Raw genomic sequence first — 17,148 nt, 5'->3', positions numbered from 1 at the left:
AAGGTATTTCTTTTTTATTTCTTGACAGATAAAGAAGTGCAATTTAAATCTTTTCAAAATATAAATATAATTTTTAAGCAAGAATGACTAAATCGGTTTTATAAACAGATGTGATTTTTTTATGTAAAATAATATCATTAAATATCTTGAATATGAGCTAACCAGCACATTAATGAATGAATCAAACAATTAATGTAAAGTAACTGTCTGCTTTCATTTCCTGTCTCCGAACAGGAAGAGAGGATTTCATCAGTTCCATAGAACAACGGCAAGAAAGGAGTGAGCCCTTTTGTCAGTCATAGAGTCTCTTTGTCCCGGTGAGTGGAGGCAGGGCTGCTGGCACACAAACAGAGTGCCGAAAAGCGTAACATAGGAGAAATAAAATTATTATACAGCAACCCTACTAACTCTTTAGAAAATGTAGTCAATAAAAAAATTACATACCCTCAATATCCTGCTATACATAAGTCTTGATGATAAATTATATTTATATACTTTTCCCCAAAAGAAATTGTGATGTTGTTCACACTCGAGGTAACATTGATTTGAGGGATTCATGTACGTTTCATTCAAACCACATTCATTTCTGAAGGGTCGGTAGAAGAAGAAGCAGAAGAAGAAGAAGTCTCTATGTTAAGGATGCGATGCAGCAAGTCAAAAGCACCAAATAGTCCAAATAAACTTCAGAATGTGATCCACTTGAAGAGCCTGATTGCGTCCTCGTCCTCCACTATACAATGACCAAACACACTTGCCACCGGTGAGGTAGCGGCGCTAACAGTAGGGCACGTCTACGTAGCTCGCCGAGACACAGGGCGTCTGCAGGACAGATGGGACGGTAGTCATCATGGGAACTGTTGGCAGCTGTGATGTTAAACTGTCTTCTTGCAGCTCCTCCCAAAGGTTACCTTGAAAACACAAAAGTGTACGGTAATAGACTGCAGTGAAGAATATTCAGACTAATACAGTATATAATGCGGAATGGGGTTTTTTTTTACCATGTCTGGCATCTTTAACATCTGTTACTATGTATCATAATATCAATATGACACATTCTCTTAACCTTCTGACTAAAACATCATTTTTTTTGTCAATTTTGTTCATTTTTATATTCATATAAATATTCATATTATATTCAAAATTCATGCATTTGCTCAGGTAGCAGAAATTGTCATACACCATACATACAGTAGATACTGTGGGTACAGTACATAGCATATACTGTACTTATGGTAGATACTGTGTATACAGTATATAGTATATACTGTACTTATGGTAGGTAGTAGAAACTGTGTGTACAGTACATAACATATACTGTACTCATGGTAGATAGTAGAAACTGCGTGTACAGTGCATAGCATATACTGTACTTATGGTAGATTGTAGATACTGTGTGTACAGTACATAGTATATACTGTACTTATGGTAGATACTGTGTGTACAGTACATAGCATATACTGTACTTATGGTAGATTGTAGATACTGTGTGTACACTACATAGCATATACTGTACTTATGGTAGATACTGTGTGTACACTACATAGCATATACTGTACTTATAGTAGATAGTAGAAACTGTGTGTACAGTACATAGCATATACTGTACTTATGGTAGATAGTAGAAACTGTGTGTACAGTACATAGCATATACTGTACATGTGGTAGATAGTAGAAACTGTGTGTACAGTACATAACATATACTGTACTTATGGTAGATAGTAGAACCTGTGTATACAGTACATAGCATATACTGTACTTATGGTAGATACTGTGTGTATAGTACATAGCATATACTGTACTTATGGTAGATTGTAGATACTGTGTGTACACTACATAGCATATACTGTACTTATGGTAGATACTGTGTGTACAGTACATAGCATATACTGTACTTATAGTAGATAGTAGAAACTGTGTAAAGTACATAGCATATACTATACTTATGGTAGATACTGTGTGTACAGTACATAACATATACTGTACTTATGGTAGATAGTAGAAACTGCGTGTACAGTACATAGCATATACTGTACTTATGGTAGATAGTAGAAACTGTGCATAAAGTACATAGCATATAGTGTACTTATGGTAGATACTGTGTATAAAGTACATAGCTTGCCAGCGCCTACCTTGCAATTGCAGGTCAGTCAGACTGGGGTTGAGCACATCCACGTCATAAGTGGCATCTCCGTCTAACAACAAGTCATGCAGGCTCTTTAGACCCACACTGAACTCGGCCTGTGGGGCGGCGCTGTAGGCTAGTGGAAGCTTCCCACTTGAATTTGAGTTTGGATGGTCATCTGTGGATTGTTGACCGTAGGGTTGATGCAAGGAGAGGAACGGCTGTGAAGGTGGATAATAAGTCTGTGAATACTGTGGACGGCGACTGGGTGCGCTGTGTGGTTGCTCCTGTGTTGCTTTGGTGCCATAAACATCTGCAGATCTGGTGTAAGATGGCATTGATCGCAATTTGTTGGGCCTCTCTCCAAGAAGACGATCTAGGTCCTCTGCAGAAAAGATAGCATGATTGGATTTGTGTTATTTTCTTACCTGTCAAAATGGTAATGGTAATGGTAATGGTAATGGTAATGGTAATGGTAATGGTTTATTTCATTTGAACATGCATCAGATTACAATTGAATGCATCCCATAATCAGTTCACAGTTCCACATGTCCAAAAGGAGTAGGAAGACGCAAAGCTTATTAAATCCTACCCCTCCATCTGGTACTTTTACAATCAGTAACTGTTACATTTGTTCACTTCCTGCTTTCCTAATATAGTTTAAGTTTATTTTTTTTTTACTTTATTTTACTTTCATTTAATTTTTTATCACATACGAGTACGAGTACAAAGTACGAGGTGATGTGACCATCCAATGACATAATGTGTACCATAGTAAGTGTCAATATAGTGATATGTATAGCGTCATGACTGGTTCAAGACTCTTCATCCTTGTATTTAGCAAACATCAACTGCTTGTATTGTTTCTTGAATTGGCTCATCGTTGTGCATTGTTTGAGTTCCTTACTCAATCCATTCCATAGTTTGATTCCACATACTGAAATGCTATGGCTTTTTAACGTAGTCCTAGCATATAAGTGTTTCAAATGTTTCTAGAAGTCACCTGGTCTTGCCATGCTCCTGCGAACAGTGATGGGATCTTTACGGCGCCACTTGTGGAGTTCCTCCTGCATCTTTTCCACTTTCGTGGGATTGAGAGCCCACAAACAACCTTTTCGGGAGGAGCTGCCATTTTTGCTCTCCACCTTCTCAAAACACTTGTTCAAGGAGAGGTTGTGTCGTACCGAGTTCTTCCATCCATCAGGGGCTGTCTGGAAAAATGGGGAGAAGCATAATTGACTTATAGTGGGAATGCGTGGGAATGATTGTCACCCTGACATGGCCGCCCCTGGCCAAACTGGGGACCCTAAACTGACATTAAAAGGGCTGCATGGCAGTCGAATGGTTAGCGCGCAGAGCTCACAGCTAGGAGACCAGGGTTCAATTCCACCCTCGGCCATCTCTGTGTGGAGTTTTGATGTGTGGGTTTTCTCCGAATACTCCAGTTTCCTCCCACATTCCCAAAACATGCTAGGTTAATTGGCGACTCCAAATTGTCCATAGGTATGAATGTGAGTGTGAATGGTTGTTTGTCTATATGTGCCCTGTGATTGGCTGGTGACCAGTCCAGTCCAGCTGGGGTAGGCTCCAGCACCCCCGCAACCCTCGTGAGGAAAGTGGTAGAAAATGAATGAATGAATGAATGACATTAAAAGCTATGTTTGGGGTTAAACCTGCACTCTCTCTCTTAAAGGGCAGCAGCTGTACCATTACACCAACAGGAACGGACAGGTAAATGGCTTATGTCAATTATTGCAGCAACGAGTGCAGTCTTAGATCACTTAATCTTTTTTTCTCTCCTGAGGCTTGGGATTAAACCTGCACTCTCTCTCTCTTAAAGGGCAGCAGCTGTACCATTACACGAGCAGGAACGGACAGGTAAATGACTTATGTCAATTATTGCAGCAACGAGTGCAGTCTTAGATCACTTAGTCTTTTTTGCTCTCCTGAGGCTTGGGATTAAACCTGCACTCGCTCTCTTAAAGGGCAGCAGCTGTACCATTACACCAGCAGGAACGGACAGGTAAATGGCTTATGTCAATTATTGCAGCAACGAGTGCAGTCTTAGATCACTTAGTCTTTTTTTCTCGCCTGCCTCAGGCTGACATTTGCAAACAATGCGCACCCTTGTGCAAAATGCTGCTTAGAATCATAATAATTTAACAATCACATTATCAAAGTTATTAAATTCAAACCGTAGTCAGGGATTTTAGATCGGTGCATGTCATTTTTCATCTTAAAAGATTTATGCTCCTCATTAACTTCAGAATGATTATGAAGTCCATGCAACTATTTTAATTGGAACTCTTTTCCCTGCAGGAAATATGAAAACATGTCATCGTCTGCCAAGACTACTATAGATATATACTGTCGAGTACATATCTATAGTGTGCAGTTGCAGGTGTCCACTGACCTGACGTGAACTGATATTAAGTATTTCAACGTATGTGCTAAAACTCCCAGACATGAAGAATACACCCGACAACCTGTTACTGAGCTTTCTCATTTTCTGGGCCTGCAGCTATTTGGAACACAGCCATCCAAGATGCAAAGTTCGCAGTAAATCTTTGAGCTCTTTCCATGTCTGAAACTGAAATGAGTTCTCAATCTGCAACAGGCTTTTTAAAAAGTCATAAACTCATAACTTCCAGAAAAGGCCGTATGTTGTTTTTAACCGAGCCCTGCAACAACCCACTTATCCAACACACAAACAACCTTTATTAAAGCCTCTCAAAACAACCTTACCCAACGTCCCGAGTCTGTCTTTCAACCGTGAAATATCACTGCCTAAATCTCTCCAATGAGTCATGCATCATCATTACAGCACAAATGATTAGTGTCATGTGGAACATGGAGGCGGCAGATGATCTTTAAACTGCAAGAAAGCCTGGCTAAACCAGGTATCCTGCAGAAAAACATTAGCTAATCAAATAAGAACAGTAGAATTCACATGTTGGGTAATGCTTATATAAAGTCTTATAATCATCCCATCATCTTGCTCAGGGGTGGGTAAAATTGTTACTCGTGGGGGGCCATTTAACATTTAACACACACTATTTTATGCTTATAATCTAATTAAGATCTAGCTTAACAAGTCATCCTATTTAGTCATAATTACCAAAGCCTTAATACCTTACAGGCTGTCAATCATCAGTGGGCAGTATTATCTCATTAGTTATGACACAGCTACTTCTCATTCAATTGGCAATTTTGCCCATCAGACTGCTCAGTGCCAAATAAGCCCCTCTACCTGCCCACACGCACAACCAAAACTTTAAATGATTGTTATTTATTCTAAATTATTTAAATTATTTGTACAAATTACTGTTTACGCTGTACATTGTTCATATTTGATGTATTCTATTTATCATCCACATTTTTATTTTTTATTTTTTATTTTTTATTTTTTATTTTTTATTTTTTATTTTTTATTTTTTATTTTTTATTTTTTATTTTTTATTTTTTATTTTTTATTTTTTATTTTTTATTTTTTATTTTTTATTTTTTATTTTTTATTTTTTATTTTTTATTTTTTATTTTTTATTTTTTATTACACAGGAGCCAGGCAACAACATTTCGTTGGCAATTTCACTGCTGTTAAATAAATAAATAAATATAGTATAATAATTATTTAAATTATTTGTACAAATTACTGTTTACGCTGTACATTGTTCATATATATTTATTCTCCACATTTTTTTATTTTATTTTTTTATTGTATTTTATTATTTTTATTTTTTATTACAGAGGAGCCAGGCAACGACATTTCGTTGGCAATTTCACTACTGTGTTATTGTGCAATGGCAGGCAATAAAGAAAGTCTATGTCTATGTCTAAGTCTAAAAAAAAATACTATTGAGAAACTGTTATGTATTTATTCATCTGTACTGTACAGACTGAACTGATACTGAAAGCAGCAAAATGCAACAAAAAGCAAAGCAGTAAAGCGTATTCAAGCATCAAATAGCACGCCAAGTACGACAACCTCATACTGTACATGTTGGCATGTCTACAATGATATTGAAAGTCCTCGCTGCCCCTTCACCCGCCCCTGACGGTTCACCGCCCCACGACTTGAGAAGCAATGGTGTATTGTGTACGTGTTGTACCTTAAAATAGGGGAAGTTTTCAGTCATGAAGCTGTAGATCTGACTGACAGGCAGACTTCCTGTTTTACTATTCTTTAGGGCCATGAAGATGAGAATGCTGCAGGAAAAAAAGGAAAGGTTTCATTTGAAGTTTTCATAACATTCCTCATGGAAAAGATGTGTGTGCCCACCACTTCACAAAGATAGCTTTGAGAAGAAAAAAAAAGCGGCCTTTGCTACACGTCTTAAAATAAAGACTGGAGCTCTGCCAGTTATCCCTGCAGGCTAACCTGGCATGATGTAAACAAAATCAAATATGATTCCATCTTACTTTGTTGTATCAAATGATGTAAAATCATATTTCATATTGTAGGGAACATACAGTGTAGTGGCTATTTGTCCTTCAAAAATAAACTTATCTTAAACTATAATCAAAAGGCCACTGAAGGCACCACGGGTTGTGTTTTACACAGGCAAAGTAATTCTCTATACTACCTCGCTCCGTTTCTTCTTATTTCTTTTTATTACCAGGCAAGCAAACAAAAAGGGAACAAAGTCTCCTGTTGCCTCTCTTGCTCTGGTACAAAAACCATAGGCCCGCCCCAGTGCATGCTGGTCCTGAGAGCATTGCCTACATAAATAGATTGCAGGTGCCCAGCGTGGTAGGGTGTTATCCAATGAAATAAACACACAAATAAACTACTAATTAACCCCAACAATAGATAGATAGATAGATAGATAGATAGATAGATAGATAGATAGATAGATAGATAGATAGATAGATAGATAGATAGATAGATAGATAGATAGATAGATAGATAGATAGATAGATAGATAGATAGATAGATAGATAGATAGATAGATAGATAGATAGATAGATAGATAGATAGATAGATAGATAGATAGATAGATAGATAGATAGATAGATAGATAGATAGATAGATAGATAGATAGATAGATAGATAGATAGATAGATAGATAGATAGATAGATAGATAGATAGATAGATAGATAGATAGATAGATAGATAGATAGATAGATAGATAGATAGATAGATAGATAGATAGATAGATAGATAGATAGATAGATAGATAGATAGATAGATAGATAGATAGATAGATAGATAGATAGATAGATAGATAGATAGATAGATAGATAGATAGATAGATAGATAGATAGATAGATAGATAGATAGATAGATAGATAGATAGATAGATAGATAGATAGATAGATAGATAGATAGATAGATAGATAGATAGATAGATAGATAGATAGATAGAGAGAGAGAGAGAGAGAGAGAGAGAGAGAGAGAGAGAGAGAGAGAGAGAGAGAGAGAGAGAGAGAGAGAGAGAGAGATGGATGGATGGATGGGTGGGTGGGTGGCTGGATGGATGGATGGATAGATAGTTAGATAGTTAGATGGATATATACGTAGATATATAGATGGATAGATAGATAGATGGATAGATGGATATATAGATAGATAGATAGTTGGATAGTTAGATGGATAGATTGATAGATAGTTAGATAGTTAGATGGATATATAGATATATAGATATATAGATAGATGGATGGATGGATGGATGGATGGATGGATGGATGGATGGATGGATGGATGGATGGATGGATGGATAGATAGATCTCTAAACCTGGTCTACAGTATGAAGTAATCCAAAGAAAACAACAACAACAAATAAATGAACAGATACGTATTATAAACCAAGGAACATACTACTAAATAGCTCCTCCATACAGTATTATGCTTGATGTATGGAGAAAGTGCATGTGTGTCACCTGTATGAGTAAATGGGCTTGGGAAAGAGGCTCTGTGAGGGGCTCCTCTGATGAACATGAGAGGAGAAGCTGTGAAGAGAATGGATTGGCCTGTTTGGATGCTCCTCAGGTGTGTACGACCGAGATGCCACCTGCAGGAAACAAACAGGGACAATACAGTATGAACCACTGATATCCATCACTTTGTTTGTATGAGCTTCTTCCACGTGGTAGCTGGTATCTAACCTCATGGACTGAAGGGAAGGATTGACAGCCCTGGGAAGGGGAACAAGGACTCTCAGCGGGGGCAGCTGGTCGGTCTGGGTAGGAATACTTTGGAAATATCAAGGAAATGTCACTATTGCATTTTTGTCTATAGAAATTAGTTGATGCGTCATAACTGGATAGATAAAACAATGAAAACGTTGTAATATGCATACCAGGACAGTAATTGGTGATGTCACTTTATTCATTCATTCATTCATTTTCTACCGCTTATCCTCACCAGGGTCGCGGGGGTGCTGGAGCCTATCCCAGCTGTCTTCGGGCAAGAGGCGGGGTACACCCTGGACTTGTCGCCAGCCAATCACAGGGCACATTTCGACCAACAACCATTTATATAGTAAAACATCATCATTTTGGGGCGGCACGGCGGTCGAATGGTTAGCGCGCAGACCTCACAGCAAGGAGACCAGGGTTCAATTCCACCCTCGGCCATCTCTGTGTGGAGTTTGCATGTTCTCCCCGTGCATGCGTGGGTTTTCTCCGGGTACTCCGGTTTCCTCCCACATTCCAAAAACATGCTAGGTTAATTGGCCACTCCAAATTGTCCATAGGTATGAATGTGAGTGTGAATGGTTGTTTGTCTATATGTGTCCTGTGATTGGCTGGCGACCAGTCCAGGGTGTACCCCGCCTCTTGCCCAAAGAAGACAGCTGGGATAGGCTCCAGCACCCCCTCGTGAGGATTCCAAAAACATGCTAGGCTAATTGGCGACTCCAAATTGTCCATATTATGAATGTGAGTGTGAATGGTTGTTTGTCTATATGTGCCCTGTGATTGGCTGGCTGGCCACGAGTCCAGGGTGTACCCCGCCTCTCGCCCAAAGAAGACAGCTGGGATAGGCTCCAGCACACCAGAGCCACATCCTCGTAAAGAGATAAAACTTTTGTCACCTGATTGCCGTTGTCGCATTGTTCCCACGGTGTTGGCACGTCGCTGCTTGAGCTGTTCGGAAGACAGCATGTTTGAGCGCCACACGCCTCGAACAGGCCGCTGAAGGGAGACGAGGCATGTTGAAGACAAACTGGGTTTGCCGCCGCTGCCTCGCTGAAGCGTCGTTGATACGGGTGGAAACGTGAGGCATCAACCAGGTCGGGTCCTGAAACTGAAGTGAGCGTCCCGTCCACGCTGTGCCTCCTGTTTACGGGGACGGTCCTGGTGTTGGTCCTTGAGCTGAAGGTGGTTCTGGATTGCAGGGTGAAGCAGATATCACTGCTGTCTTTTATCTGTGGACGTGCAGTACTTCAGTACTTCAACTAGAATTGCAATTATATAACAAATATGAAAGCTAAAATCCTCCAAAGTTGAGGGTTAAAACTCATGCATGATGTCATGCAAAGCATCAAAACACATGTTGACAGAAGGATTATCTGTTCATGTTTCACTTTCTCTTTGTTTTTGTCTATTTTTTGCAACACTTTCTTGAGAAGAACCGGACTCCCAGGACAGCATACACCCAAACCTTGATAGTCGACAAAAGATTTCGCCAAAATGGTCTCTATTCTCCTACAATATTGAGCAAAACAAACGTATTCCAGTGCTGACTCACTGTCCATATATTTATTCTATTGTGTGCTAAATAACCTGCCATGGGGCCAAAAAAAAACCTGCTTATCCTCACAAGGATCGCGGGGGTTCTGGAGCCTATCCCAGCCGTCTTCGGGCAAGAGGCAGGGTACACCCTGGACTGGTCGCCAGCCAATCACAGGGCACATATAGACAAACAACCATTCACACTCACATTCATACCTATGGACAATTTGGAGTCGCTAATTAACCTAGCATGTTTTTGGAATGTGGGAGGAAACCGGAGTAAAACCCACGCATGCACGGGGAGAACATGCAAACTCCACACAGAGATAGCAGAGGGTGGAATTAAACCCTAGTCTCCTAGGTGTGAGGTCTGTGCGCTAACCACTCGACCACCATGCAGCCTGTTTTCTGCATTTAAAACTATAATTGTCTATAATTAAAAAATGTTAATATTTTGAGAGGGCGGCACGGTGTCCAAATGGTTAGCGCGTACCTCACAGCTAAGAGACCAGGGTTCAATTCCACCCTCAGCCATCTTTGTGTGGAGTTTGCATGTTCTCCCCATGCATGCGTGGGTTTTCTCCAGGTACTCCGGTTTCCTCTCACATTCCAAAAACATGCTAGGTTAATTGGCGACTCCAAATTGTCCATAGGTATGAATGTGAGTGTGAATGGTTGTTTGTCTATATGTGCCCTGTGATTGGCTGGCCACCAGTCTCTCGCCCGAAGACAGCTGGGATAGGCTCCAGCAGCCCCTGCGACCCTTGTGAGGAAAAAGTGGTAGAAAATGAATAAATGAATGAATAATATTTTGAGAGTCTGAAATGGAATAATGGAATTGAGATCATTTCTCAAGGGAAAAACGTTTCCGTTTTGGTTGGACCTTTTGAAAAGAATGAATAATGATAATCGAGGTATTGCCATATTTCTGTTTCCTTTGTTTTTGTCCTTCCATTTTCTACCGCTTTTCCTCACGAGGGTCGCGGGGGTGCTGGAGCCTATCCCAGCTGTCTTCGGGCGAGAGGCGGGGTACACCCTGGACTGGTCGCCAGCCAATCACAGGGCACATATAGACAAACAACCATTCACACTCACATTCATACCTATGGACAATTTGGAGTCGCCAATTAACCTAGCATGTTTTTGGAATGTGGGAGGAAACCGGAGTACCCGGAGAAATGTTTCCTTTGTTTTCTCAGGGAAAAATAATGTCAGAATCTAACAAACCTATCATCCTCAGTACCTGTGATTCTTCCACCTTGTGTCGGGTGGAAGTCCCAAGGGGCTCGCATGTGAGTGATTTGGCCTGGAGGGTGGATGCTTTACACTCTCTGGGTGAAAAGGACGGAGAGTCTGACATTCTGCACCAGGCGCTGTTCCTGAAATAAAAACATTGGCATTGCGTCAACTTTAAAGCCACGGTTTGCTTATCTTGCTATCGGTGTGTTAAAGCGGGAATGATAAGAGGTGACACAACCATCCGTGTGTTTTGACAAAGCATTTCTCGTCATGAAATGCAGCCAGGCGTGGAGAAGGCATTGGGTACATGTTCCAGAATGTGTATATAATATGCATTTAGCGGGAGCGGGTGTTCTTTTCCACTGCCGGTAACTGAAGTTGTACAGGTGGGGCTTAGCGCAGAGTAAAAAGTGGACGGACGTGTTATCTGATCCCAGACTGGAGACACGTGGCCCATCCAGGTAACCTCACCCCTCACACGAAGCAAGCCCATTAAAAGTGGCAACAAACCATCATGTGATGCCAAATAATGCTGATGCAGGCACAATGAAAGCGAGGATTGACAATCCAAGCGCTTTCAGTTCTCATTGCAGCAAGAGGTCAAAGTTCAAGCGGAGAAAGAAAGAAAAGTGAAACTAAAATAATGAACGTATCGTTGAACTAATAACGCTGACAGACTTAATACTGATCCAGAGTCAGCCTCAGCTGACTCGGAGCATCACCGACTCCACCCTGGGCTGCTTGCCAGTCAATCACAGGATTCATATAGTGGAGACACACATAGGAAAAACACAATAAGATGGTGTGTGCAAAACCTATAATTAATACTTCAAGTGTCTATTATTCTTGGTGACAACAGTCTGTCGTATTTGGGTAGGAGCCTATCAGCAAGGCACATGTTGACTCTATTCCAGGGGTCTCAAACTCAATTTACTTGGGGGCCACTGGAGCTCGGGTCTGGGTGAGACTGGGTCGCATCAGATTTTCAAAAAAAAAAACAAAAAATTAAAAAAAACTTCGCTTTGGTTCCAATTTTCTACAATAAAAGCTCTGATAAAACATTTCACTGTTCTCAAATATCTTACTTTTTATTTTTCTACACAAAATAAGATAGAAATAAACAAGAAATAAACAAATCAAGAATAAAGAAAATCAAGCAATCAGTAATAAATAAAAAAATATAATAATAATAATAAAATGTCAAATAATAAAAACTTAAGAAACCACATATAGTTGGTGGGTAGACAAATTATGTTTTTTCAGATTAAAATTAACAAAGCATTATTAGAGCACTGTAGACAGGACAAAACACGACTATAGTCACATTTATACTCTTTTAATTTACAACATATTGCGCAACTGCAGGGTCTTGAGACACATGCTAACTCGCAAACTAGAGAGCTAGCGACCTAAACGGTAGCCTTCAAATTATTTCCTTTAAACTTAAATAGCCAAAAACATACCACTTCCACACGGATAGGGAGGATAACTATTAACAATTATTTAACCTTTAACATGAACATTAATCAAACGTAATAATTTTTTCTGGGTACATGATACCATACAGCATCCATATCAAACTTGCGCGGGCCGCACTAACATAAAATTATCATATCAAGGCGGGGGCCTCAAACTAGTGTCCTGCGGGCCACATTTGGCCCGCGGGCTGCGTGTTTGAGACCCCTGCTCTATTCCTTGAAAAGCCTTTTAACTCAGACTGAAAGTTGGTCAGGAATGATACAGTATGTGGAGTTGAACTTAAACCATTTGCATCACAGTAAGTCTGTAGTTGGGAACTCCTCAGATAATGACAATAATGAATAAGTTATTATGTGTAATGAAAGAAAATTATATGGTATGGTAACAAGTATGCATGAAGTAACATCATGTAGTTTAATAATTATAATAATGAGAATTATTGATTAAAAATAATATCAAAATAATACAAAATAATTGTAAGAATTTTGTATTTTTTTTATTATTTGTATAATAATACAAATAAAAAATATATAATAACAAAAATATTTATTTTTGCACAACTTTTTGAATCCAAAAGTTTCACACATTAGCTCTTTATTATTTTATTTATAACAGTTTTTAAATGAAAATGGCAGATCAGTGGAATAGTTCCATCATTTTTTTCATTATAATAAAATAATTCTTTTTTTTTTACACTTTCTTGTCCTGAGTAGGGTAGCGGTACAATGCTGGAGCCTAACCCAGCTAACTTTGGACAATAGGTCTTGGTCGGCAGCCAAGAATGAATGAATAATTCTTATGTTATTTTAATAAAATAGTATTGTTATAAAATAAGATTAAATAAAATGATTATTTCCTAATAATTATAAAACACATTATAATATTTTTTGTATTTTAGTATAGTAAAATAATAATAAAAAATACTATTAAGAAAACATGAGTCATAATGATGATGAGGTCATTTTTGGATTGTCAATATGTTGTTGTTTTGGGTTTAATACATTGATATAAATCAAAGTGTTCAGTGATTATGACAACAAGATGGTACTGCATATTTAAGGGAAAATTGTACTTTGAATTATTTTGTTTACCTTTTTTTTTTTTTTGCAGAAGCAGAAAAAGTCAGTTATTTGGTGTATAGTCAATATGACATGAGAAGACCACAGCTTTCGGCCATATTTGGTGACACGGATGCTACCCTGTGTCTCACTATTATTATTTAAAGTAATAATTAAATGATAATGATTAAACAATTTCAAAAGGTTATTAAGCATTCAGTGTAATTATTCAAATTACGGACAATAACAAAGTAGAAGTATTAGAATGAGTGATCAGTAAATGGCAAGTAAAGAGAAGGCGTGCTCGAGCACCGCTGATACTGGTAAGTAAACACGCTACAGCACACAAGGTGATCACACAATCACGACATGCTCAAAAGAGCGTCACAAGCACAATTCCAATCGGAAACTCACCCAAAATATGAACTCAGTGACCTTTTTTTCTGGCTTTATGGTTTCAAACCTCAACACATCCTTGAATCAATTTCTCCTTCTTAGACGTGCGCTTCTGTGTTCAGATTTCTCCAAATGTGAATTGAAGCAGTTGATGGGCCGGTTTCAGATTTGACTGCACGGAATATCATCCTCATTCCGTGTGTGTGTGTGTGTGTGTGTGTGACTGTGGCACTCGTCCAAGCAAAGACAGGAATGAGATAGAGAATAAGAAGAGAATACAACCTGCTGCAACAGGTTCTGATGGATGTAATAGTGCACACACTGGCAAGGCTTCCATCATTGTGTTGAATAGGATATAAGATACACGGCACAGTAGGATCACACGCAGCCAATGGCGTTGTGCCCTGCCTTTGCTGGTTTTTGGGTCCTACTGTAAAAACACCAGTCAAAGATCATCTATACTTTCTAGTTTTGTCAGTAAGTACATAGAATTTATGTCAATTTGGGCCAAAGCCGTTGAATATCTATGCTGGGATATGCAGATATGCAGTTGGACTTATTAGTATTAGTTTCCCAATATGACTTTAGGGGTTCCATTGTACTCCCACACAAATAATCGACCTCGAACACACCGTGCCCTCGGCAGAACGACTTACGACAGACTTAAGGATTTAATGACACGTTGAATAAACGCTTGTGTTATTGAGGGAAGTCTCCTACCCCGTGGCTATTTTCTGCCAAATATTTCAAGACGGGGTGTAATGTGGGAAATGTCAGTGAAAGTGTCATTGTGTTCATACAGCGTTCACATATTAATAATTGCCCGACTTCAAAAGTTTTTGTAAAAATGTTGCTACAGGGTGTCTTTGTTTTCATGCGTGTGTTTTTTGATATGTTATTTAAGTATTTAAAATATTGGACACAAGAGGAGTTTATGGGCAAAAAAAAGGCAAAGGATTTGAATGAGAGATAATATAGTCAAATCGAGGTTTTGTAAGATTCGGTTTTCACCCTCGGTTTTCATACACTTTCTTGGTTATTGTACGGCATGTATGTAACAAACTAGTTCTTTGGCTCTGTACCGTATTGTTCTGTGAAACTGGGTGAGACCCCAAACAAAGCACTCTATGCATGGCTGACTTACTGTCCGTGCCTTTTATACTCTAAATAACCCGCCATGGGGCCAAAGATAGTTGTAAACAGTGCAAGCGCTTTGAGAAAGAAGAAAAACACTATCGAGTTTGATCTCTCCAGTGCTTCTCGAATAGTTGGGGGGTGGGGGGTGAAAGGTGTTCATTTTCAATGCAGACCTACCAACATGTACACATTTCTCATGCTCAACATGTATTAATTTGACTCTTTAATATGCTTGTATGCTTGCCATGTTGTTGCATTTTCCTGGGGGGGTGAAAGGCGTTCATTTTAATTGAGAGTGGGGGGGGGGGGGGGGTGAAAGGCAAGGCGTTCATTTTCAATACAGACCTACCAACATGTACACATTTCTAGTACTCAACATGTACTAATTTGACTGTTTAATATGCTTGTATGCTTGCCATGTTGTTGCATTTTCCTGGGGGAGGGGTCGGGGGGGGGGGGGGGTGAAAGGCATTTATTTTAATGCAGACCTACCAACATGTACACATTTCTAGTACTCAACATGTATTAATTTGACTCTTTAATGTGCTTGTATGCTTGCCATGTTGTTGCATTTTCCTGGGGGACGGGTCGGGGGGTGGGGCCGGGGGTGAAAGGCATTAATTTCAATACAGACCTACCAACATGTACACATTTCTAGTACTCAATCTGTATTAATTTGACTCTTTAATATGCTTGTATGCTTGCCATGTTGTTGCATTTTTGGGGGGGAGGGATCGGGGGGGGGGGGGGGGGGTGAAAGGCATTCATTTCAATGCAGACCTACCAACATGTACACATTTCTAGTACTCAACATGTATTAATTTGACTCTTTAATATGCTTGTATGCTCTTCATGTTGTTGCATTTTCCTGGGGGGGGGCAAAAAAATCTGTCAATTGGGGGGGCATGACAGAAAATAATTGTACAGGAAGTCCACATCAAAGATAGTTCATCCATTTATCATTTAGAATTATTTTGCATATAATTTTGCATAATTCTTTTCTAGCTTTATTTTCTAGCTAGCTTTCTAGAGCTTCCAGATTCTGCACCTCAAATTCAATAGATTGTTCCATTGCCTGTGAATACGCTCATTCATCCAAGTCATTGTATTCTCAGGGCATCCAATTGATGGCAACTGGTCAACAGGTTGGTCAGCAGGCTTCACCACTTCATGCTCAAACACTAGGTAGGACAGCTTGGTGTGAGATCCAATCAAGGAGGAGGCAAGTCCAGACAGGAATGGTTGGCCCTTTAGTGGTGTCAAATGATTGCCGATCAGCCTGATAAATTGTTAAAAATGCAATTTTAGACATTAAACGGTGCTTTGAACTTGGACTAGAAAATGTCAACCTGGACCTGTCTTGTCTTGTCTTGGACGTTTTATACTTCAGACTTGATTCGAGACTTGCAAAACACTGACTGGCTCCCACCTCTGATGCTTACAATTATGTAACAATTGAATAACAATGTTGCGGTGGGAGATGTTTGATGATGCTGATGATGAGTACAATTTAGACTTAGAAATGGAACTCTATGTTTTATGTCATCACAAACATGTCTGGGTGTCTTTTCATGAAAGTATTCACAGTACCCCCCACTGCCCCCCAGGCCAGATAGTGTATACTTGTCTTTTTGGCTGAGGGAGAGTCAGGCTTATAAGAATTTTTCAATTACTTTCCTGTCCTAAGGGTATGTACTTCATGATAAAGACACAGCTGTCTACTCAAATGACGGTATGGTGTTCTTCTCATAGTCACCACGTCAGATAGATAGATATATAAATAATAGATTTCATTAACAAATTTTTATTTACTTCGACTTATACAGGTCAAAAATTAGAGAAAGAGATGGGAAAGATGCAGTTTTACCTCAGATGACACACTTCCATTGCATTACTGATGTCACTCAGTCATCACCAGAAGGAGAATGACCTTCAATTTCAGAACTGTATTCTCATTTGACCCCTGTGTGATATTTAAACAACCCCCCCCCCCCCCTTGCATGGAGCAGCTCCATTGCCAAGGATCTCAATGAAATGATCCC

At 39.3% G+C, this 17,148-nt stretch overlaps 1 protein-coding gene across 1 annotated transcript; it reads right to left on the bottom strand.

Moving 5' to 3' along the window:
• Positions 1–774: 774 nt before the first annotated feature.
• foxn1 (forkhead box N1) lies at positions 775–14,276 on the bottom strand. Its single transcript, XM_058080535.1, has 9 exons — positions 14,252–14,276; positions 11,041–11,176; positions 9,158–9,490; positions 8,229–8,315; positions 8,004–8,134; positions 6,232–6,328; positions 3,126–3,333; positions 2,130–2,507; positions 775–908 (listed from the first exon to the last, which is right to left on the bottom strand). The coding sequence occupies exons 2-9, from the start codon at positions 11,155–11,157 to the stop codon at positions 775–777; spliced, it is 1,485 nt and encodes a 494-aa protein (XP_057936518.1). The 5' UTR covers positions 11,158–11,176; positions 14,252–14,276.
• Positions 14,277–17,148: the final 2,872 nt, after the last annotated feature.

This window comes from Doryrhamphus excisus, chromosome 8 (assembly GCF_030265055.1).
Source record: "Doryrhamphus excisus isolate RoL2022-K1 chromosome 8, RoL_Dexc_1.0, whole genome shotgun sequence".
Classification (NCBI taxonomy): domain Eukaryota; kingdom Metazoa; phylum Chordata; class Actinopteri; order Syngnathiformes; family Syngnathidae; genus Doryrhamphus; species Doryrhamphus excisus.
The sequence above is the reverse complement of the archived record's forward strand: the minus strand, read 5'-3'. Positions and strand labels throughout refer to the sequence as shown.